At 36.5% G+C, this 24,573-nt stretch overlaps 1 protein-coding gene across 2 annotated transcripts in view; it reads right to left on the reverse strand.

Moving 5' to 3' along the window:
- Positions 1–24,573, reverse strand: part of AOX1 (aldehyde oxidase 1) — a 45,794-nt gene that overhangs the window by 11,301 nt on the left and 9,920 nt on the right. For both annotated transcript variants that reach the window (XM_048952973.1, XM_048952974.1), the window contains exons 10-31: positions 24,402–24,494; positions 22,557–22,708; positions 22,203–22,296; positions 19,681–19,790; positions 19,197–19,381; positions 18,509–18,671; positions 17,582–17,674; positions 15,559–15,728; positions 13,878–14,004; positions 12,728–12,850; positions 11,862–11,958; positions 10,823–10,947; positions 10,011–10,144; positions 9,255–9,342; positions 8,226–8,312; positions 5,784–5,975; positions 5,265–5,492; positions 4,214–4,309; positions 3,427–3,555; positions 2,838–2,912; positions 1,201–1,253; positions 507–621 (exon numbers count right to left, since the gene is read on the reverse strand). In XM_048952973.1, the coding sequence (XP_048808930.1) occupies positions 507–621; positions 1,201–1,253; positions 2,838–2,912; positions 3,427–3,555; positions 4,214–4,309; positions 5,265–5,492; positions 5,784–5,975; positions 8,226–8,312; positions 9,255–9,342; positions 10,011–10,144; positions 10,823–10,947; positions 11,862–11,958; positions 12,728–12,850; positions 13,878–14,004; positions 15,559–15,728; positions 17,582–17,674; positions 18,509–18,671; positions 19,197–19,381; positions 19,681–19,790; positions 22,203–22,296; positions 22,557–22,708; positions 24,402–24,494 (2,729 nt within the window). The remainder of the gene's footprint in view (positions 1–506; positions 622–1,200; positions 1,254–2,837; positions 2,913–3,426; positions 3,556–4,213; positions 4,310–5,264; positions 5,493–5,783; positions 5,976–8,225; positions 8,313–9,254; positions 9,343–10,010; positions 10,145–10,822; positions 10,948–11,861; positions 11,959–12,727; positions 12,851–13,877; positions 14,005–15,558; positions 15,729–17,581; positions 17,675–18,508; positions 18,672–19,196; positions 19,382–19,680; positions 19,791–22,202; positions 22,297–22,556; positions 22,709–24,401; positions 24,495–24,573) is intronic.

A 24,573-nucleotide genomic window follows, 5' to 3' on the forward strand; every position in this document is an offset into this window, starting at 1 on the left:
AAATGCATGTTCTTCCACACGTACACAATATCAAAGTAATTCCCCATACCTCATTACAAGCAAAATGAGCTTGTCTCAGCTCTAATGGAATTTTAGCCAGAGCTAGCCATCACAGATCTTTTCCATTTACACGAGGAAATAAGTACATATAGTGGGCGTATGATCAGTAGTCTACAACACCTACCTGTATATTTAATTTTGCTGTAATCTGTTTGCTGACTAACAGGAAAGGACAGGCAGAGAATATGCCAGATGTCCACCATAATCCAAAAGTGAACTGGAATGACATTGACACAGATGTGCCAGATGTGCAGTCAAGACTGCACAGATATCATTCTGCGCTCCTCCAATTTGCATTCACTCTACGAATACACTTACTATCAAGTGAAAACAGGTGATTTATTCATGCAAAGCCCAATAAGCTGTTGAAATGTTGAGAGACAAAAAAAATCTAGAGGAAGATCATCCACATTATTTACAAAACTAACATGATGCTCAGTTATTACCTTGTGATCTCCCGTTAAACAGTTAATTTCAACCTCTGAACAAGCAGCTCCATAAAGAAAGTACGTGAATGGCTGTCCTTCCCCTTTCTCCCAGTCCATATTTTCATCATAGCCTCTGATGTAAGAAAAAGTTCACAGTGAATAATCAATGTTTGTATCATGGAAAAGCACACAAGCACAAAAGTTTGAAAATACTTCATGTGAAATCTAAAATAACAAGTGCACTTGGTTGCTAATTCCAGATGTGTGTCCTAGAGCTGCCATATATTTTTTTCCCTTTTGTAAAATGCAGTGTAATCGTGTTTAAGGTGAAAAACGTAAAGAACATATAGCACAACTTATAGTATATGGTAATATAGGTTTCAGTAAATAAACTATATCCTGCTTTGTGTATTTGCCATTATGGGCAGCAGTCACTTTCTCAGTGTTTCCTGATTTTCTAATGGAAGCATTAAGGAGCAAGTACAAGTTGAAATATTCTCTTGATGCTTTCTAGAGAATCTGCACAGAGCCAGCTACAAATTAGCTCCTGAACATTATAATCCAACCTCCTCACATATCAAAGACTTATATAAAATATAAGCTGAGCCATTAAGAACAGTTGGACAGGGTCTCACATCCACTGAATTGGCATCGTCAGAAATCAGTCCTGGTGTTTAAGACCATGCATTTTAAAGAAACAAAAATACTTCACCTGAAGCAGCCAGTAGCTGAAAGACTCACACTTTGTTCAAAGGCTTCTTTAATCTGTAAAACACAGCGAGTTTTGTTGTAAGCCAAGGAACCAGTAAGGAAGGAACACAGCATGCATCCATTTACTTAAAAAGAAACTATAAGCAGGTTTAGCTGCACATGGTGCCTTAGCACTCCACCACACTTGAAGGAGTAACCTGAACTCTTGGTAATACAATAGGGAATGGACCTGCAAACAGCAGTGTTCTTAAAAAAAACCTTTATTACTGGTAACACCAGAGTCAGAAAGGGTCCTGCTTGACTTTCCTGTTCAGATTCAATAGAAATGGGTCCCTCTTTGTCAGCTGAATAGATCTGGTTGATACATCACTGAGACAAAAGATCTGCATGATGTATCAGCATAAAAATGACAGTTAACAAGAGAAATGCTCCCTGCACTGATCTTCAGCCAGTGGCGCAAAAATGGATATAACACCTTATATTTCATTTCAGTGACATTCACGTCAGATGTATGTGATTCATAAGTCAGAAGTTTTGGGTTTTTTAATGTATTAAATTTACTTTCTCTGCAAGTCATAAAATTGTTTATCTGCATGGTTTAACATTATTTATTAGGTTAGCTATTGCTGCTACTGCTTTAGGTGTGTCTGAATTATCCACACGGATTTGGCACTAGATTTTATTTTTTTTGCATAGATAGCTGTCAGTTATCAAGTTACCACAGGTATCCCAACATTAATTGCTGTTGCCAAAAATTAATACTGCCAAGATAATACTTTTATTTTTTGTAGTTACTACAGTATTTAATCCCATAAGAAGAAACACCCTAGTGTACTAATCTCTAAATGTCTCAGTGTAGGCATTGTCATTTCCATAATGCTGTAGATAACAAGTAATATTGGGTCACCAGAAATAACATGCTTTCCTTTAACATGACAATACAGCCAGGTTCGCAGACGTATCTTCATGGAAATAGCTGATGTAGCAGAAGAAATTTAATTAAGACAATGCCTTGCCTAAAATTCTGTTGCTACTTCAAGTGGACACCAGATACAGGCCATTAATATGAACAGCTTTAGCATTAATTCTGTACTAACTTACAGCAAATGTAACTAATATTATAATGAATTATGTATCAGAGCAATAGAAGCAAGCTTTCTTGCTCTTTTTTTTTTTTTTTTGCAGTTCTGTAATACACCACACATGGCAGATAGAAGTATGAGGTTGAGAAGGTTTCCATTTATTTGTGAATTTGTGATTACTGAAAAATAAAGAACAGCCTTGTAGGAAAACAGGTATACGTACACATACACCTTGAAAATTTTCTTGCAACAGCCTGTTTAAGAGTAAGTTGAGGACAGTCCCACTACTGCACAAGCTAACATTTTATCTGAATAAAAAACTCAAGAACCTCCAAATGTGACTCCACAGATAGCTTTCCTTCCTTTCCAACCCAGATATGATCTAGAGATTATTTTGCATGCACCCAAAGCACCTACATTCCAAATATTCTGTGAATCAACACGTTCTAAAGCTTTTAGCTTTAGGATTATCAGGCTTAGAAGACTAACAGATGACAAAACGTGTCACAGGTTCTGCAAGCACACAAACACACTTAGTAGGTTTCACATCTCTTACCCAATCGTTCCAGTTGCCTTTTGGGTTCTTGTTAATGATAGGCTGCAGGCGTTTCAGAAGAGTTTGGCAAGCATCCTGGTTATGGAGAGAAATCAGAAGAAAGCAATACAAGATTAACAAACATAAATTTGGCAAATAAAGTACTACTCAAGATACATTTACTCAAGATACATTGTAGTTAGTGCCTCGTTAATATGTCCTTTATTGTAATTTAGAAAAAGCATGGAAGGAGTTAACTGCATAAGCACAAACCTTATAAAGGCTTGATTTAAAAGGGCAGGAATTGTTACTAATAAGTAGATAAAAAACAGGAATAAAATACAGAATGAGTATAGGACTAGTTTGCTTCTGTCTGAAGAGGCGAGGGTTTGGTCAAATGTAAGCTTTCTGAAAAAAAGCTCAGATCATATTCTGAAATTTCATAAGCACCATTGCTGGGATACTATCAACAATTAATATTTTTTTCTTGGCAATCCTTAGTGGTGCTACTAATAACCTCAAATAATTTCCATGGAGTCACAACACCAAAAGTTTGGCAGACATTAAATACCATGAGGGACAGCGTGTTTTGTTAAGCTAAATACTTTACCTTCACAGCCATGCCATTGACATCTGTCCCTGCAGATCCTGCTGAAGCACACGCATTAGGAACAGTTGTTGTGCTTGTTTCACAGAAGTGAATATATGACATTGGGATGTTTAATTCCCGACTAGCAACCTGTTTCAGGAAGCAGAACATGTTCTTCATTTCAGAAACATTCCAAACATTTCAACTGTTCCTCAATACTTGCTAGAATTTGGTACTACTAGGAAAGATACTGTTTTAGCAAGTCTTTTTCTAACCTCCAGATAATCATTCTGCTGAGTTTGTCAGCACAAAGAGACAGCACAGAAGAATAATGTTTTAGCTGCACTGAAACTCTGGATTGAGGTTCTGAAGTCCAACATTCAGATCCTGATTTTGCTGATTATGACAGAGGACAAATTATGCATGCCCAGATCCCAAGCTTTCATTAGCTCACTAATTATCTTTAGAGATTATGTCTCAATTATTCCAATTATCCAGTAAACAAAGATGATGGCAATATCATCTCTTTGGACAGTACACTTATGTGATTACTGACTTCTTTTGTAGTAGAATAGGGATTATAGAACTATCTCCTAAAGATCAAAAGATCTTATTTCTAATGAGTCTCCTCACATATCACTGTTGTCCCTATCACCTTTGCTTCCCAACTCTATCAATTCAAAGCAGCAAGAACAACGATAACGAAGAAACTGTTAATCTGGCACACTAAATAAGCAAGAAGAAAAATTTCCCATTGTTTATCTGTATAACAGGCAAAATGTACGTTAATATTTGGATCATTTATTACCTGGATCATTTTTGTATGAATACCCTGTCCCAGTTCAATCCCACCATGTGTCAAAAGCACAGATCCATCTGTATAAATATGAACCAGAGCAGCAGCCTAAAAGAAAAGTAAATGAATAAATAAATAAAGATCATTCAAGTGAGAAATTGTTATATATGTTGATGGATCAAAAAAACAAAAGGAGTTTCCTGCCTAATGTTTTTGAACAGGTGACATTTTGAATTCTAGTCCCTTAACAAGCTTCAAAAGAAAATGACACAAATCCTTGGAGGCCTGCTTTTTGCTGCTGTTAGATCTTGAAATACAGCCAGACTTAGCAATAGACTCTCAATAGTTTCAAAAAAAGCTGTAAGAACCTCCATCATTATCGAACTGATATCTGAGTGCCTTTGGACTCACGAGTTTTGAAAGGCTGTCAGTTCTAGACACAGCAGGAAGGCTCTGAATGAGATTTTCCTCATGTAATCAGTGGGAAGTAGGTGCTGTAGACTACAGACGTTGTGTATAGAGACAGGCCAATTCGATCTGATTCAGTGAAGTCAAATGACTAATTTTCAACTTAGAAAATGTTATTCATTCTTCAAATTATTGAACACCAATGTAAAACAAACATACTGACTAAAAATACTGCTGTTCTCCTTTTCATCCTTAAATTTACTCTTTGATGACTGTAAAGGGTTAAGCCTAAGAAAAGCCTCTCATATTAACCCATGGTCAGAAAGAGTAAGTCCAGAACTATTTCTAAAATTGACAACTTATCCAATTACACTTTGCAATCATTCTTAAAATACTTTTAATTGCTCCCTTTTCTATATCACATCCTAAGAGACAAAGCTGCCTTCTAAATAGGCGGTCTATGCTGCCTGGATACTGATCACACAACTGTGATCCCAACTTGCAGATAGCTGGAACCTAGTCTCCCAGCAACAACTGTTAGAAGAATGATAACTTTCCAGAAGTTGAAAGATGACTTTTCCTTTATTGTTATAAGGTAACTATAATTGTCTACAAACGAAAAGTTCAGCTCGTTTATTCTTTAAAAAAAACTAACCTGAGAAAGGTAACGTGAGCCTAGTCCAAATGGAAACTTCATTGGAACAATGGCAATGCCTTTTTTCTTCCAGTAATTTTGTTTGTTAAATTCCTCGATAGCCGTTTTCCTACTGTAGTATGCAGATTTCTCCAAACATTCATTCCAACAACGTACTAAGTTTTGTGGATCAAGTTTTTGTTTGAAGTGTGTTTGCTCATCCTCCTTATACATATTTATTTCCCTAACCTGAAATAATAAAGTTAGCAGACACCACAATCACATTAAAGGTAGACTGACCATATGGGAGAACCAGTAGACAACTAGTCTAGTGTATTATGGGTTTTTTTATGAGCAATTACCATTTTCGTTCAGTTGTAAAGAGCATGCTATTCTTCAATAATCAGATGCCGTTAAAAAGAAACAATTACAGTACAAATCATGCTTGACATTAAAAAGATTGGTTCAAACATTTGAGCTAATCCAAATAATTTTAACTTAATAGATTTCATTTCATAAGAGATGTCTCCGTATTCTCACCTTTTCTGGTGATAAACCTGTTTTCTCTGCAACTCCTGTTACCCAAGTTTCTGTCACCAGTCCTGACTGAGGAAAACCAAACCCTCGAAATGCTGTGTTTGATGGCAAGTTTGTTTTGCAAGCAGAAGCCCAGCACCTCAAGTTGGGAATCTTATACGCATTGTCCATTTTTAATAAGGACACTTCTGCTACCTGAAGTAGGGAACAAACAAGGAGAGTTAGATTTCAGAACAGTAATTCTTTCAGATTCACATTTAAATCTTTTTCATCTCATAGAAAGACCTTCAGTTTTCTGACAATCATTAATCATTAAGAACACATAGAAATATTTTCAGTCATTTCTCAAGCAACATATTAGATTTCAGTTGTTTTCACCTGCTATTCACAGAAAACAGATGTTACTAGTTGTTCAGTCATTAGATAAAGATATAACGGATTATTCATTTTAAGATTGGTTTTGCTCCTGCTTCGATATCAAAAGCCACACAGAACTAAAAGGAGAAAGAGATTGAAAGCAACAGAAGCTGTGAAAGGAACTGATGAAAGAATTCTGAATTATCACGTCCTATCAAAATTCACAGTTAAGGTTTGGTTCCTGTAGAAAACCTATGTACTGCTCTCTTCTGGTTCTTATGTGATTTTTGTTGTTGTTGGGATGTTTGTTTCTTAGAGGTTTCACCTGACATAGAAACACAAGAAAAGGAAAATCCCACAGTAGGTATCTCTAGTTGGACTTTGGGACTCAATATCAAAATAAATAATTTTTTTTAATGTCTTATGGTCAGGCCATTAGATCTCTTTAGCGTTAAGTAGATTTCTTAGAACAATAAATCTAACCTTAAATACCTACAAGTTTTACTGTGCTTTAAACAATAAACTTCAAAACATTTATGTATACAGACAATTGAAGAATACTGCTGTAATAACTATGTATATGGATAATGTCATATAATGCTACCTTTCCACTTAGGAAATGTAAGTTGAAATGTTATTAGTGGAATGAAAACAGGGGACATATTTTTCTTGTTACAATCACAACTTTTATGGACTTCAGAGAAAATGTGTGTCACAAGCTCCACAGTCTTAAGAGGGCTATTGATATACCAGAGTGAATATAACACAGTTATACTACAACGCTAAGTTATGCTCAAGTTTCTTCCTAGAAATGTCTGCTTTAATCTTGATGCCTTAAACATGGATTATTTTGCTAAGCCAGGTCAATTTTTAGAAACAGCAATAGTATGGACAATTGCACTGACAGATTTCAGTGCACAGAAAATACCTTCAGGCAGGATAGTAACCCATATAGACAGTAACCTCAAAAAATATTTCACTTACAGGTAGAACTGAAAGGTGAGAGGGGCCCCATAAGTGACAGTAAAAAGGCAAGAAGGATTCACAGTGACTGAGAATAAGGGGCGTGAAGGGGAATAGTTAGAGATAGTTTACAGAAGCAAGAATGTACAGCTTGTTAGAAAATAAGGGATGGCAGACACTGTGTCTGGGATAGTGAGGGGGAGGAAGGCCATAAAAATAAGGGTTTGAGAACAGCCCGAGGACATTTGGCAGGGAGGTGATTAGATGTCCACAGGGCAAGAAGAAACCACTTTTGAGGGATGCCCCCCTGAAAGGCCAGGAGTTTACAGCGAAAATGGTCAGAAGCCTTCGCGAGGAAAACAACAAATCTTCATCCCATGAGCCACTACGCACGCGCAAGAGGGGAGGGTCTGCATGCTAACAAACTCAGGGGTGTAATGAATGTGTATCCGAATTCCGGGAAAACTACTGATGATGAATTCATTTTGCCTATATCTGTAGCACCATTTTTCTAGATGGTGTGCAAGTTAGGCAGATCTATCCCCCTTGCACCTAGGTGTCTGTGCAGCACTGAATAAAGCGTACCTGCTTTGTAATCTTACTTGGGTTACAGAGTTTGATTCCACACATCAGAATAATCCATACAAGTGCAGAGAGATAGCAACATTTTGTACTATGTAGAACTATAAGCAAGGAACTATTGTACACAGCACAGTAAGTGCAGATTTGGGACAGAAATGCACAGAGCTGATAGCAGAACAATTATCACTACATTTATATTCTGAAGGCTAGGAAGATTTGCTCAGCTTTGTAGACACAAAGCTTTATTGCTGGTACAAACATAGATACTATGTATTTTTAAATGAACACACTGTTGACATGTTTGTAATGGGAAAACAAGCCCGAGAGCCCACATATGAAGCAAATGTGTAAGGAAAACATCAAGAAGCTGACATAACTAAATAAAGAAAAGTAAACTGCTAGGTGTAGATTTTTCAATAAGAACACAGTCCTTACACTGCATGATTATATGATTAATACCTGTGCAAGTGAGTTTGACATTAATAATTTGCCAGCTAATAATTTCTCCATGTTATAAGATTTGTCAGCTTATGAAATCCTTACCAGGACAGATTCATCAGGGGTGCATCCACCATTAATGTAATATCTGGCATCCACAGCTCTGATTCTACCATCATTCATGAAGCCAACCTACAACAAATCACCAATTACCTTAGATTTTTGACATTCATTTCTTCACTGTTTGTATATTTTGCAAATGAATGTAAGCCACATAAGGCTCCTACTGCACTGTTAATTCCCGAGCAGCATTACTGAAACTGTAAAAAGGACAAGAGAAAATTTAAGAAGTATAGACACAGGAAACAAGCCTATTGATAAAGGAAGAAACAGGGAAGCCCGGTGGTTTTTTGTGTGTTGCCCTACAGATGGCTTAAATGTCATCTAGGAATGCCCACAGCAGGCAGAGTCAAATTTCTTCCTAACTGTAAGAACAGATAGCAGATGCAGTATGACATTTGCTTGTATTTATGAAGAAATGTTATGTTTATCTTGCATCTCTTTTCACCTGTTGCCATTAAAGATAGTTGCTGAGTTCTCAACATGAGCTACAAATATTTTTTTCTTCAGGGATACATCTTAGACAATTCCTTCTGCTTTATCTATGTATTCAAGACTGAAATGTAGACCGCATTTTCTCTAATAAACTGTTACAAGTAATGACAATGCATGAACAAGGAAGCCGTAAGTTTCCTCCAGAAAGTGCCTTTTCATGAATCACACTGTTTCTGACAAAAAAACAGCAGTTCCTTCGTGTAAACTTAACTGCATGCAGGGTTTAAAAACACCTGCACAAGTCTGAGCTAGCCTGTCTTCCAGGTCCCAGGAAGAAAGACAGAGATACAAAAGGAGAATAACAGCAATGAACTAGAAAACAAAACAAAAAACTCTGCAGAGACAGAGAAAGAAGCAGGCTGTAAAGCAACTTCACCTCTTTGTTTCCGAGAAAGTAGTTTGTTTTTAAACTGATTATTATTACTCTAATGAATAGAAAAAGTATTAACCAGTGACACTGAACTCCTTATTCAAGGACAACGAGCAGATGTTTTTTCACTAAATACTTATGGTACTCACTTTGTATTTGCTAATAAAAGGATGTCGGCCACCAGTGATCAACATATCATCTCCCCGGCTCAGAATAAGACGAACTGCTCTGTTGGTTCTAAATCAAGAAAAGAAAAGTAAGAATTTCAGATAAACTAAGAGTTATCATTAACAGTGTTAGTGTATTCTATTAATTAGGAATCCAGATTTGCAACGTATAAAAGTATGCACTGAGCTTTAGTACAAAACTGAATGTTAATAGGCTTAAATACGTGCATAATGCTATATCCAGAGTTCGTTTTCTTTTGCAGTTATAATCAAGTCAGAATTTTTAATTTCATCTCTTGAAAGTCAATGAAAATTTCAATTTTAAGACTGAACTGCGTTAATTGTGCTAAGAGCAGTTCCACTCATTAACTCAGCCACTGACACGGCAGGATCCAGTTCACTTCCGGACGGCTAATGTCATGGTTTCAATGTGTTTCAGTGTTTAGGGACTGGTCTTTTACAAATGGTCAATCATTTCAAGACTACTTCAAACTTACACTACTCACATTCTCTTCAAATCCCTTCAATTCAGATGAGGTGAAGCTGCTTAACGCAACTTAAGCAGTCTAACAAAGTGAACAAAGAAAAGCATTGAAAAATCTTACCAAATGTACACAGATAGGATTTTATGACATTTTGGCTAGCAACCTTCAGAAAGGAAAAGACAATTTTGCCCAGATGTAAAAATTGTTTACTCAGTTTTCTCTTCATATCCCAGTACACACACATCACACTTACTTGTTTGCTGCCACTGAAGCAAGTGATGCCAGTAAACCAGCTTTCAGGAGTTTCCCACCAAAAGCTCCACCAACTCGTTTAACATGGCACATGATCCTGTTTGCTGGAACGCCTAGACTTGCAGCTACCATCTCCTGTAGAAAGTTTTACACCAGTATCAGGGCCTGCTTTTAGCTCTAAAGTCAGTATTTGAATTAAGAACCTTTTGTAGAGAATGGCTATAAAGATATTCTGTTCATATGTTTGTTGTTAAATTGGCTTACAAGTTCTTCATGCTTCTTGGCTCTTGCCAATAAGGTAATGGAAACTGAAAAGCCCAGCTGAACTGGGCACTGAACACAAAATGCCAGCATTTGTTGTGAAATAGTATCAGTTTCATGTACCATGGCCATTGCCATGCAGACAATATGTTGCATCAGTTTGCTTTACCATTATGACATGGAGCAGCAGTCTCCCCTACAGCTAATAACAGTAGCTCTGTCTGTCAGCACAACAACTGCAGAATGCTGATCGCTCTTCACCTCAACAGAAGCTAAACTCCACACGGAGTTTCTCAAAAACACAATAGTGGGGGCAAGATACGCTTTCTTCAAAGTGGAATAAGAGACATTTTCTTCCTCCTTACTGTCAAAGCAGAGTGGTCAGTGCACATCAGGATACAGCAGTACTACAAAGCAGATCCCACTGGATAATCCAGATGTGAAAATTCACATTCCCAATATTTCTAAATTGCTAAGATGGATTTTCAAACCACACTTAAGGAGCCCTCTGTCACAAGTTCAATCACATTCTCTGAGAATCCTCTATATTACCTGGATAAATGCTGGATGTTGTGTTGAAACAAACACATCCATTTCTTTATCCTCTCCTTTTGGAATAGCAAGGACACTCTGAGTCTCCATATAAAAGTGTTCCTGTCCCCCAATGTGCATCTCCCCTGTTCCAAAGAAAAAACACAACTATTACTAGAGGAAAAGGACAGGAAAATGTGAGCCAGAAAAAAAATACTGCTCATCATCATGCAAATCATGGTAGTCAATGTCAAATCTTCTGATGCATCCTGTACAAAAGGAGCAACATTTAAAATAAAAACATAAGTCAAACTTTTCACAGATTTAAATTGGTCTTGTTCCAGTGATATCAACAGAACTTGCTTAATAGCACACTAATATTGCCTACAAATGTTGGCAATATTAAATAAAACACAGATTAATTAAGCAAAGCATAGACATACTGAAGGCCATCAAGGTGACAGCATTAGAGAACAGAATGTGTAACAAGAGACTGAAAAAACAGATTTTACTCAGGCATAAGAAGAAGAAGGTTAATGGCAAATTTTACTGTCGTCTACAACTACCGAATGAGAGGGGATAGACAAGACAGATCCAGATTGCTCTCAGAGGTGTGAAGCAGAAGGATGAGTGTCAAAGTACACAAGAAACTGCAACTTGACATATGGAAAAAAAAATCATCATGAAGATGGTCAAACATTGAAAGATGTAGAAGTTGTACAATCCCCATCCTGGAAGATTGTTAAAATTTGATTGGATGTAGCCCTGGGTATCCTGCTCTAACTGGAACTGTTTGAGGGCGAGGCTGGACCAGACAACTCCCTTTCAACCTAAATTATCCTGTGATTCTACCTCAAGGGCAGAGGGCACAGAAAACTTGAATGAAACAGGATCTCAAATCTACTAGGTTTGATCACACTTTTATTCCAGACAGCCACAAGCTTTCTCAGGCTTTATGGCCACGTGACATCACTGAAAAAAAGGCCAAAATGACACTTCAGGAACAAACAGGGAAGACCAAATACTGACAACTTCTTATCAAATATATGCTGCAATGTACCTTCAAGTATATGATCAACAGTTTCAAATGCCTTATCAACATCTCCACGTTCTAATTTTCTTTTTGGCTCAAAGAATGAATTGTGCTTTATAGCATCCTGCAGCAGAGAAAAACAGAAACATTTTTTTTAGTGTATTTTGCAGGTTCACAGTTTGTCATGGCATTTTATCTCAGGAAGAACATCGTTCTCTTCAGAGATACAATTATTTGCCAGCCTTTCAAAAGAAATCACTTCTATTTTTATATCAGAGTGAGTATTGTGTTACTCCATACACATTATGTAAATAAGTGATCGACAGAACTAATTTTGGCTCCCTGCAAACATGTCCTTTGCTCCTTATTTCCACCCATCCCTGTGAGTTCCACATCACATTTCCAAGATGTTCCATATCCCTAATATATTTTCCCACACATTCCTCTAACAGTTCCTGCATCTCCAGCCTAACTTTGTCAGCTTTCTAACTAGTCAACAAGTAATAAGAAATTGATTGTTCAGCCAATAATATATAATTGATTAACATGCTGGTTGTCAAGTTGATAGCTCCCAATAGAATCAGAAATAATCAGACTGCTTATTGCTTTTTTATTCCCCAGGAACAACAGGAAAAAATCTTTGTTCCTCCTCTTATGTTGATTATTACAAAACTTCTGAGATCTTAATACTTTTGAGACTATCATATATATATTACAAGTGGCCAAAATTAGTCAAAAGTTATTTACAGAGTTACTGACTAATTAATCGGATATTCAGTTTCACTGTCTTTGCTTAGAAAAACATGTTACAAAAGGCAAGTGAGAAGCACAGACTGCTGCTTCCATTACCTAAATAGATAAAACAGCGAAAAAGCAAGAGAAAAGATTAGCACCTCAATTGTCAAGATCACAGGTTCCAGCGCTTCATACTCTATCTTCACTTTTGCAGCAGCTTGTTTGGCATGAGCATATGAATCTGCAGCTACAGCACATACAATCTGACCAACACAAATTACCTGTGAAATACATATAATAGAACAGTGGATTAAATTACTCCTGTATGTGTTTCTGAAATTCCTCTTTCATATAACAATTACTAATGCTTCCTTTTTTTTGAATTTTGCTTTCACTTTTTAGATCATCCGTGAAGCTAACAAATCACCAGGAAGATGTGTATTGTTGGGGAACCAAAAAATATAAGGTTTTCAAAAATGTGCAAGCGATTTGGTAGTCTCAGTGAAATACACCCTCCCAACAACTCAGATGATTTTGTGAGATTTAATATGTCTTCCTCTGATTTATACATATTTCTCTTGCCAGATTATAACACACATCAGCTGTTTTAAGAGTCCAAAAAAGGAGTGAGAAAATATAAGAATTTGTCATACTGGTTCCACTCTTCTCTACCCATGGTTGCAGCCTCACCTTGAGTACAATATACAACTTTGCATGACACAACTTAACGGACGAAACTATTAGACTGTGTCCAAAGGAGGGCAAATAAAATGGTGAAAGGTCTAGATGATGGGAAGACGTATGAAGAACAGTCGATGTCACTTGATTTCTTCAGCTTGGAGAAGATGAGATACAGCTTCTTTATGAGGGGTAACAGAGGGGCAGGCATATCTCTCTGGTGACAGTAACAGGACCCAAGGGAAGGGCGTGGAACTGCATGAGGGAAGGTTTAGGCTGTGTCTTAGGAAAACGTTCTGCAGCAAGCGGGCATTTGGGTTCTGGAACAGGCTCCCCAGGGCTGTGGTCACAGCACCAAGCCTGCTCAAGTTCAAAAAACGTTTGGACAACACCTTCAGCTGTATTATTTAATTTTTAGGTAATCTTATGCAGAGCTACAGGCTTGATGGCTCCCTTCCAACTCTAGACATACTTTGAATCTGTGTCATATGCCTAACGTGATTCCCCGACATACCCACTATACAGAAATACAAGAGACAGCAGGCAAAATTTCATTATAAAGACTTCAAGAAAAAATTGTGGAAATTAAGAAAATAAATATTAAAAATTTAAAAAAGATTGCTTTCAAACCTTGTTTCTTGCAAATATAATCTCTGGATCATCAGAGTAGTGAAACTCATTTGTAGCTGGTACATCATTAGCTGTTATGACATCAAACACACCTGGTTCCTTCAGAGCCTCTGAGGTATCTACAGCTCTAATTGGTACATGGAAAAACAGAAGTGCAATTCATTAGTTTTATAGTTACACATAGGGAGTGAACACAATCAAAGGTATATTTCTTGTACTGTAAGAATCTGCACATGCTGCCAGAATTAGATATGTCTCTTTTTTCTATCTCTGGTACGCAAATAAATGATCAAAGGGAATTAAAAATTCTAGTAACTTGCTGTGATTCTAGAAAATGTTCTAAACATGACAGGGAAATCATCTGTTCATTAGGCTGCTAAAATTCATTGATTTCATAAAAATCTGCATAATTGCAACTCATTAAGACTTTACAGCATACATAGATATCAAATACACTAATAAGCTTTCTACAGATTGAGATTTCAGGTGAAGAATTATGACAGAATTGGCAAGACTGGTATGAATGAGAACATGTGTGTGGAAAGACCAGAAAGAATTGCAGAAAGTCTGTAAGAACAGCATGTTTGCAGCATCTATTCTAGCAGGTCATCAAGATCCCAGCATATCTACAAGCACCCTTCCTGGATACTGAAATCAAAAGACAAAAAAGAATAAATCCTACTGACTGCTGCAAATCTAGGGGGTAAAAAGGATGTCAGCTCCTAGACATATATCCAAACCCAGCATACTATTGCCAACTTGAGAATAAGACAGGATGTATGACAAAGACTCTATAGCTAGCAACTCCAGTTCTCTGTCTTCACAAGTAACCTTGACCAGAGCACAGGAATATATGTCTTGATGCTTGAACACAGGGCATACAACTTGTGTATGTGTATTTTTGTATCTTAATAATGGAAAAACTGTTCATATATCACTACTAAAGCATAGGTGAAAATAGTTTCCTTTCCAAATAAGATCATCTTCAAACTTCTTCTCTTACAAGGCCTCATATGAGCTTTGCTACCTTGTTGCAATGTGACAACGTTATTTCCTACATTTTGAACAATTTTCTTCTTTCATAATGGAGTTGAGATTTCAAAACTATGTTCATGAACGTTTAGGTGCCTCTCTGCATTGCACAGCTCAGCACTATGTGTAGGTGTCTAGGTTAGGATTAAGTACGCTAGCTTACCAAACAGGAGTAGTTCAATCACAGTAATATGAAGTGATATATGTAAATCCAATCAGAGCCTTCTACTAGAGTGACAATAGGGGGCCTACTGGAAAGCTGGGGGGAGAATTTTTATAAGGGCAGGTAGCAACAGGATTTAGGGGAAATGGTTTTAAACTAGGGTACATTCAGACTAAGTACTAGAAGGAAATTCTTTATTGTGTGGGTGTGGAGATGCTAGAACAGGTTGCCCGGAGAGGTTGTGAATGCAACCTGGTCTAGCGGGAGGTGACCCTGCCTACAGCAGGGGGTTGGATGCAGATGATCTTAAAGCTCCCTTCCAACTCAAACCATTCAGTGATTCTATGATAATATTGCTTCCAACACCTGAGCCATTGTGGGTATCAGATGTGTTATTCTGTATACACATAATCCAACTTCATTAGTCTGTTCTAAAAACAGCAGACTTCAAAGTAAACTTTCTTCAGATACTCTTGGAACACTTACATAATCTTAGCATGAGCTCTGGAACTAGTGACAACAGCCAGGAAGAGCTCTCCATCGACAGAAGGAATATCATCAATGTAAACTGCTTCACCAGTGGCATGCTTAATTCCAGACTGGTGCATAATAGGCCGTCCTACAGGATCCTGGGGAGACTGACTCAGCTCTACATTCTGTATCATCAAAAAAAAAAAACAAACAAAAAAAAACATGCAGAAAGTTAAAAAATAATGCTATATTGCATTAAATAGAAAATCACATAAAGATTGTCTTTATTATCATCTTCTGGTTCTATACTGAAAACAGATGCAGAACTAGACTGCTGCTCCTGAGGTTTTCGACAATCACTTCTCCTAGGGAGTCTTCCAAGAATCTTGTATAGTTTCACCTAAATGTATGTTTTCCAGAATCACTTACACCGAAGTCATATAAAGAACAGCTAGTTTTCAGAAGGCCAGTTTTCCCCTTACTGATTGGTATCATGAGACTCTGATAATTTTCTGAATTATTCTCACATTTTTTCTGTTCTGTATTCTGTCAGTCTGTGGTGTTCTAGTTTCAACAATTTGCAATGGCTTGTAGGATTTATCTTCCTCAACGAAAGACTGCAATCAGTGCAAATCAGAGAGAAGACGTTAAAGCATTTCCTTCTCAATTTTATTTCCTTACAACGGTGTATGAATGTCATGTCTTATTAACCTTATTTTTCTAGGTTTTCCTGAAAATTAATTTAGTGTTACTAAATAATTCTAGTTGAATTACAGCCAAACCAACTAGTTGATGTTCACTTCCAAACCAATTTTCTAGTTTCTGGGTCAGTGATCACACCTTTTCACTTTCTGCATTTAGAGCTAGTGATTTGCTCAGGTCCCAAAGTCTTTTATTCTCCTACAGCCTCCAGCACACAAGTGTTCTCACTACGTATTTCTCTCTCTTGCGCTTTCTGGTACATTCTCTGTTATTAGACCAAAGACATTTTTCACTTGACTGACTGAAGTTACTCAGCAAGTCCATCTAAACTGTATCTCATATTTATCTTGAAAGACACGTATTCTTTTTTCCCCTACTTTAAAAATAAATAAATAACAGGTCCATATGAAATATTCCAGGTAGAAGATAACAATTTGCAAAAGTCAGAAATTTAAAGTGATGAAACAGATTGGGTTTCTGCATCTTCTGTGTTTCTCAGTTCTGGCTGATCAGAAAAATAAACATTGCTCATTTCTGTTGTTAAGTCACTCTCTGTGGCAGCTCAGGAATAAATTGTAGAAAAAACACAGAAAACTAATTTCCTTAACCCTGGATCCTTTGTTAATTTTGTACTGCCATTACTTTTAAGGTAAGTCTGCAGAAGCTGTAGATAATGACTTCAATTTGAAGCACTTAAAGCTAACAAGTTATTCTAAGGAATATCTAAAATTGAAACAAAAATGTTTCCCAAGATTTCATTTGAATTTTCTTCAGGTTTCTAACAACTTGATTTTTAAAACTGTACTCTTATTAATGACATGAAAAGATCAAAAGCCTTTCCTTGCTGGATTTCCCAGCCAGATCTAGCCACTAGGACTCAAAGAGCTCAGAAAATCTAAGATGTGTTCTTTGCTGCCATCTACTGCTGACTTCTCATTTAACACTCTGAGCAGATAGCTACCACAGACATCATCGTTTCCTAAAGCTACATTAAGAACTAAGAACCCTCTTAAAGCTTAGGAAAAGTACAACTTGAGACAAGAATATTACTGTATCCTTGGACTTGTCAATGTTTTTTATTTTTGTCTAAGATTTCTCAGATTAGGTTGAGCACAGTCATGTAACAGCTTTAAGCAGGCTGACAATAGGGCTTATTTGCAATATTTATCTTTTGTGAGCCATTTATAATTCAGTATATCCAGAAGGCAAGGTTTTTATAAATTAGATACACTTAAAACCAAACACTCCATGCCTGTTGCTCTCAGTTCTTGCTTGAACCTTTACTTTTAACCAAGTCTCACAAAGCACAGAACAATCTTAGAATGAAATTGCTTGCCTGGTACATTTGGATACTCTGGGGCATTTTGGTTTGGAAGTTTTCTAGAACACTCTCATATTCCACAGGTATGCCAGGATAGCGACAAGGGTCCTGAAAAGGAAGTAAATTACTAAAATTACTATTAAAGCTCATGTTTTAAATAGTAAAGCTAACAACAGAAATCACCCAATTCAAGCTCTTTATTCAGAAAATTATTTCCAGATTCCCACAGTTTAGGCTCTAAAATGACAATGTGAAAAGAATTTAGAGCTTTAAGATTTCACTAAATAATATTTATATGTGTGTTTCAAGTAAGCAACATAATGTAGAGACAGTCAGAAGAGATTTGTTTTGAGATCTGATCAAAACTGGTACAGAGTAACTCCTGGTTAGAATAAATTTAGAAAATTATCTAAGCAATGGAAATGGGGGAAATAGCTTAAGGTAATTCTGAAAAGAAATGCGAAAGGGATGTTTTTCCTCAGAACAGATTATAGGCAAAAATAAATAAATCACAGCTAAAATATATTAAGCCAGTGAAATTCTCCCACTCAACAACTCATACAAGAAGCATTGGTTTAACGCATACAGTTGCTTTCCAAAGCCTTTATACTTTTGGTTGTTTTTTTGGTTTTTTGGTTTTTTTTTTTTGAACTGCAGACATATAGAGCAAGAAGATCTTAATACTGATATACTTTTGGAATATCCTTGCTAATTTTTTATTTTTGTTTTATAGCCCAATATCCAAGGGAAAGATATTCGGGCATCTAAAAGTTAAGCAGGCACCTCTCCATAAATCTCTTTGGGATTTAAGTGCTTGCATTTCTCTGCAGGTCTTAACTCTATAAGAAAATATTTAGCACGCTCTACAAACTACAAACCTTGACATAGGAAAAAGCCTTACATTTGACTAGAAAAAAAAGGAATCACGGAGAATCAATTTACCATTGTCTTCAAGGACTGTAATACTTCCAGGAAAAATTTGTAGAAGAAACTAACTATCAACATTTTTTTATATTCTACTTTCCCATCCCAGGCTGAGTCCGGGAGAACTATTTCATTGAGGATTAGCCTGGAAGCTTCATCCAACATCTCTTCATTCCAGTATCTGTCAGAAGGAATAATACAGATACAATCAGACTAAGGCTCAAGATAAATAAGTAAACAAATATGGATGTATATCAGTAATACCTTTGTACCATTCTGCTTACAATGAAACCAAAATATTCATTTTAATGACAGCCTGCATTTTTTAAAACAGTGTTGGTCAATGTCACTCACAGAAGTGAGGTATCTTAAGTCAGTGAAATGGAGCCCTATGTCAGAAGAAAACTGATTTAAAACTTATAGACTATCATTGCTCTGGAGATACTGTCCCATATGTAGAGAACAGAAAATGACAATACTGTTGCAAACTGGAGATGCTTTTAAGTGATCTGATTAATGTTTTCAATTATTGTTCCATATTTTCCGATAAGGCCTTCTTTGAAATATCTCAGATAATCCTGCATAGTTACACAACGCTAGATATCAGAGTATAAATATATTAGAATAAATTTAAGCACATAAAGCGTCAAAAAAAGCTATCAAAATGCCTTTATTCTGAGACACAGAAAACACTGAAGAATTTTACCTTCCAACAAGAGTCTGACAGGTTTGCTTTGCACAGATTGTTGTTGAAGCAGCACCTCCATAGAAAATGCTCAAATCCTTTATTTTGTCTGTACCTTCTTCAAAAAGGACTCTCATTCCAGCACTAATTATTGGGAGAGCATTTTCTCTTCTAGGTGCTTGTCTAAATGCAGAGATATACTCTCCCTGAACAAGATCAGACAGAAGTGAATAACTGGCAGATACGTAAGCATCAGAAAGCAAAACATACTTTGGCACTACAAGAAGCAAGCGAATAAAACCAGAGAGCACAAATTCAACCCCCTGAGCATTCAGTACCACATGCTTCCTTATGTTGAACTTTCAGTAAAAAATATGAAATGTAAGGAATCCAGAAACTAAGCAGTAGTAATATTACCTGAAACACAGGCATTATGCCCCACTCCTGCTGTTTATATAAGTCTCTAAATCTTCATGAAGCAAATCTAAACACACCAGTGACTCACCTTCCTAGAATGGGGAATACGGACAGAGACTAAAACCTCTTCCGGCATAATAGCATTGTTACCAACTCCATTTGCAAAAATATCACTCAAAGGAATCCATCTCTTTCCTCCTAAAAAAAACAAAACAAAACAAAACCCAGAAGCTTTTGTACAACTGTGCTAAGAACACACATTGAACAGTTTTAGTTGGCAAGAAATACATGCAAATTTCATAAGTAAATACAAATTTAGAGTTTACATAACATCTACCAGTGCTATACTCTATAAATGTATGAGCGTTCAATACTCCATAGCATCATGATACTAGAGTTCTAAAAAATGGAGAACTACCCCTGTTCTGTAATCTTCTCTACCGATGCTACGGCTTTTCTTCTCCTGCTTCTGTCAATGTGTTATCTTTCTCTGATTTTCCATCAGCCCTTTCTTGATCTTGTGTTGCCTACATAGTTCAGATGACTAAACTTTCTCATGATAGTTGGAACATAGGGATCTTGTTGAAGAAAGGAGGAGGAGAACGGGACCAAAAGCTTAAAGGTTCAAGGTACTGGCTAACTCTATAGCTACTGTCATCAGTGCCTTCTCTGCTAAAGTAAAGGGAACGAGTAAGATTACTGAATGAGGGAGAACTGCTGAAAAAATATAAACTGACTTCATTATCTATCTATCTATCTTCATTTTATTATCTATTTGAGTCATCTCAAGACTTTGTAGAACCAGATAATCTTTGGTGCCATTTGTAAGAGTTTCACGTATCCCCTCTTATATTCAATGAGCCTGATACTGCAACACTGGTTGCTTTGCAGGAGGACTACTTTCCTCATGTTTTCCCATGCTACATGTAATGACAACACATTCACCCCAGAATATCATTTAGCGTTCAAACTGCATTCCTAAAACACAACTACTGTAACAGTAAGTTTTAGTACAGAAAAGTGATTTTTTTGAGTTTTGAATCTGGAAAGCAATACTGTCAATATAGCAGCACTGGTGTTTTTAGGGTTTTGCCTATGCAATTTCATATGGAATAAAATCTGTATAGATATATTGTCCATTTCCACTTAGAGCCTGCCAGAATGTGGGAAGACGCATTTTCTGCTACACTGTAAACTAAGGTAAAAAATAATGAAGACTATTTCTGCAACCTCTTTTTCCTGAGCAATCCACTTTTCCTAGGTTTCGCTGACTACTACTTGGTGAAGAAATATGTTAAAAACCTGTGAAAATGCCTGAAAACTTAGCAGTAAAATTCTACCAGGCTAACAGAAAGAGATACCTGTCAATGATTCTACTCATCACTTAAACAGGCATATCACTGGAGCTTTTCAACGAGGGGATGCAAATATTTGTGCTTTCACTTGTCAGAAGACCTGACAGGCATTCTGATTTCCAATGGTAAACTATGCAGAAAGAAGTCATGGAAATCATATGGCTTTTTTTTTTTTTTTTTTTTTTTTTTTTTCATCTGTTCCAAGAAACCCTGGCGCAGAAGCAAAACCATAAAGAATATTTATTTCATGCTACTGAATTAAATATTACGTGGTCTGAAATGGCAGTATATGCTCAGTCTAGATCAAGGGCAAAAACAGGTATTAGAATCACAGAATAAAAAAAAAAAAAAAAAAAAGGACATAAGACATCTGGAAAGGAGAGCATACAGTTTCAAGCCACAAGACACCTGATGCTTACCAATAATTTCATCACTCTTTTAATGGTAAGGAGTACACAGGGACATGAGCTAACAGAGGAAAGTACGCAGTGATGGAAGAAAAATGATGAAAATAAAAGAAAGTGCTGGACTAGAAACTCCTGTATTGAAAGTTCGTGTAAGGAACAAAAAGCTGGACTTCTTCTCAGGGACACGGGATAATTTTAAAGATAGCACGAAGTACCCACCACAGGGAAAACTATCAGTAGAGTGGGCTACTCAAATAATAAGGTTTAAGGAATGCTTTTGGCAATTCACTGCCCACGAAAGGACATAAGATCCAGTTGGTTCAAATGCTTACCTTCACATGAAAATCTGTGATGTTCTTAGTTTGTAAATTGCTTCTCTAACAGATATGAAAACAGTTCCTTAACAAACACTCAACATCCATTTACTACCCAACCTCGCACCTTGTACAGTGTCATCTTGCACTTCTGGCACTATCACAGAATAACAGAATCGTGGGGGTTGGAACGGACCTCCAGAGATCATCTGAGATCATCGAGTCCAACCCAACCTGCCAAAGAAGGTTCCCTACACCAGGTCACACAAGTAGGTGTCTTGAACAGGCGGGTCTTGAACATCTCCAGAGCAGGAGACTCCACCACCTCCCTGGGCAGCCTGTTCCAGTGCTCCGTCACCTCACTGTAAAGAAGTTCCTGCACACATTTGTGCAGAACTTCCCATGCTCCAGTTTCTGGCCGTTTCCCCTTGTCCTGTCTCCACACACTGCTGAAAAGAGTCTGGCCTTGCCACTCTGCCCCTCACACCTTAGATATTTATAGATACACTAGTACAGAAAAAGGATATCTCTTACCTTGCGAAGCCAGATTAAGCATACAATTGCCAGCTGCCAGAATAGGGTTCAAGTCTGAGGTTGATTTTCGACTTACAATGTTTCCACCTAATGACTTGAGAAAAAAAAAAAAAGATGTTATTTCTCTTTATCACCTTCATATTTTCATTGTAACAATATACCAAAAGATCACTTGGAAGTTTAAGTGCAATAAAAACTCTAAAAGATGGACTGAGAGAAAAATAACAGCTAAATTTTTTTTTTTTTAATTTAAATATAAAAATTTTAAAAATTTAAAATGCAAGTTTTTCATGCAATTTTACATAGTTTCTGTTCCACACATGCAACTGTTACTGAAAATAATGTACAACATACAGCAACATTTCTTATCTGCTCTCCACCCAGTGTTCTTAACTGCTGCAAGACCGCATAGAAAATCTTTGTCTTCTCTTCAGGTAACTCCAAAACTGCATTTCTCAAGACGTCTTTCATTAGAGACAGGCTGCAGGCAGCTCCTATAGTTAATCCTGTAACCAAAATATTATGAAAGCCTAATGTAATGGCTTTACTGCCAGTGTTTCAAACAACATTCAAACTACAGTCAGGACTGCTCACACACAGTACATTAGATTTAAGGCAAAGAGCTTTCACATGTTAGAGGGACCAGTGTAAGAGAGTGAGGGTAGAGTTTCATAGAATGATGAAACTGAGCTGAAGATTCAACACATACACTAAAAAAGAATATAATTCTGTCCTACCTGCTTTCCTTGCACCACCTTTGACTAAGTAAGCGCTTAAGTGAGGTTTCACCCAAAGGTGAGGCAATTTCAACAGGCTTTTTCTCTTCTCAAGCACTTACATAGTTACTATCCTAAGGTAGCATTTGCAACAAAATAAGTAATTCTAACACTGCATATGGTGTTACTCTTTTTCCCACTAGAAAGATAACCTATAGCTAAAAACATTCACTTAAGTAGTGATAAATTATTGTATCAAGATTATACTTTTTAATTTTTTTCAATACTATAAAATGGCAGAAAGTGCTTTTCAATTCAAAATTCTTAATAGGTTTTAGTTACGAAAAGTGAGAACATTCTGAATGGGCACTAGAATTCAATCAAAAATATAAATCAAAAGGACATCATTTCAAAATGACTCTTTATTAATTGAGTAATATATTGAGTATTTAAAACAAAATAAAATTAATCCAAACATCCTTTGCATTGAAATCTAATTAAAGAGAGAAAATAACATTCCTTGTCAAACTAAATTGCATCTCTATCATGTTAGAACAAGTATGTCTCACTCTCTCATAACTAGAATTTCTTTTCAGAATAAAAGATACAGCAAACATTCTCTCCACATTTTCTTTTCCCAATTCCCAGCCACTTCTCATCTAAGAACAAATCAGTCATCAACTTGAACCAGATGACTAAAATGAACCGAAAAAGATATTCACTTGAGATGCAATGCTAGAACTATCAAATATATGTTACCACTTCAAAGAAAGCTGCTTTAGGCATTTAGGAAGTGACTGACATTAGATATGGAACCTAATTTTCTTTAGAAAATGCACAACATAATTTGAGCTTCATTATGTTATTACCATACTTTTAAATCCATTTCTAGTTACTATTTCAAATTTCAATAGAGCTTATTTTGAACTAAAACCTAGGTTTACTTCAATTTTAAAAAAATTTCTGTACTGATCTTAAATACATACACCGAGGTACAAGAGTATCAATTAGCAATATGTAATGCTCTTATGTTTGACATCAGGATTAGTTAATGCATTTTATCATTCACGTTGAATCACATAAGAAATATATTTTTTCTAACATAGGAAAAAAAACCAAACATTATGCATAGTTGCATAATTATGCTTAAACTCTCCGTGATTCTACAACATATTGTGGTACAGAGATCAAAACTCATATATTACATGAATTAGCACCAGAACTGGTATTACCAGGATAATGGCCCTGTACTACTATATAAAATATTTCTGATCAGTTCTCCACTGTGTTATGAAGACAGAAGTTTGTATCACGCACAGTGGCCACAGCCACCTTGATACAGGAAATAACCAAGCATGCTTTGGCACAGATGAAAAGCCAGGATTGCTGTACAGCAACTTAACACCTTCAGAGCCATGGAAAACAGTAATATCTCTTGCTGCAGAGGAATCTCTCAAGTCTCAACAAAGAAAAGTCTACTGACCATCGCTCATGCATTTCACCACATTCAGATCTGGGATCCTGGCAGGAGCAATGACAACTGGATGGAACACGCCTCTAAATTTCATATCAGGTCCTACCAAACAGAAATACACTTTAGACAGGAAAACACATTCCATAACCACAATTCCAAAATAGTGATGAAAATGCAAAAT

The sequence above is a fragment of the Lagopus muta genome, chromosome 8, assembly GCF_023343835.1.
Source record: "Lagopus muta isolate bLagMut1 chromosome 8, bLagMut1 primary, whole genome shotgun sequence".
NCBI lineage: Eukaryota > Metazoa > Chordata > Aves > Galliformes > Phasianidae > Lagopus > Lagopus muta.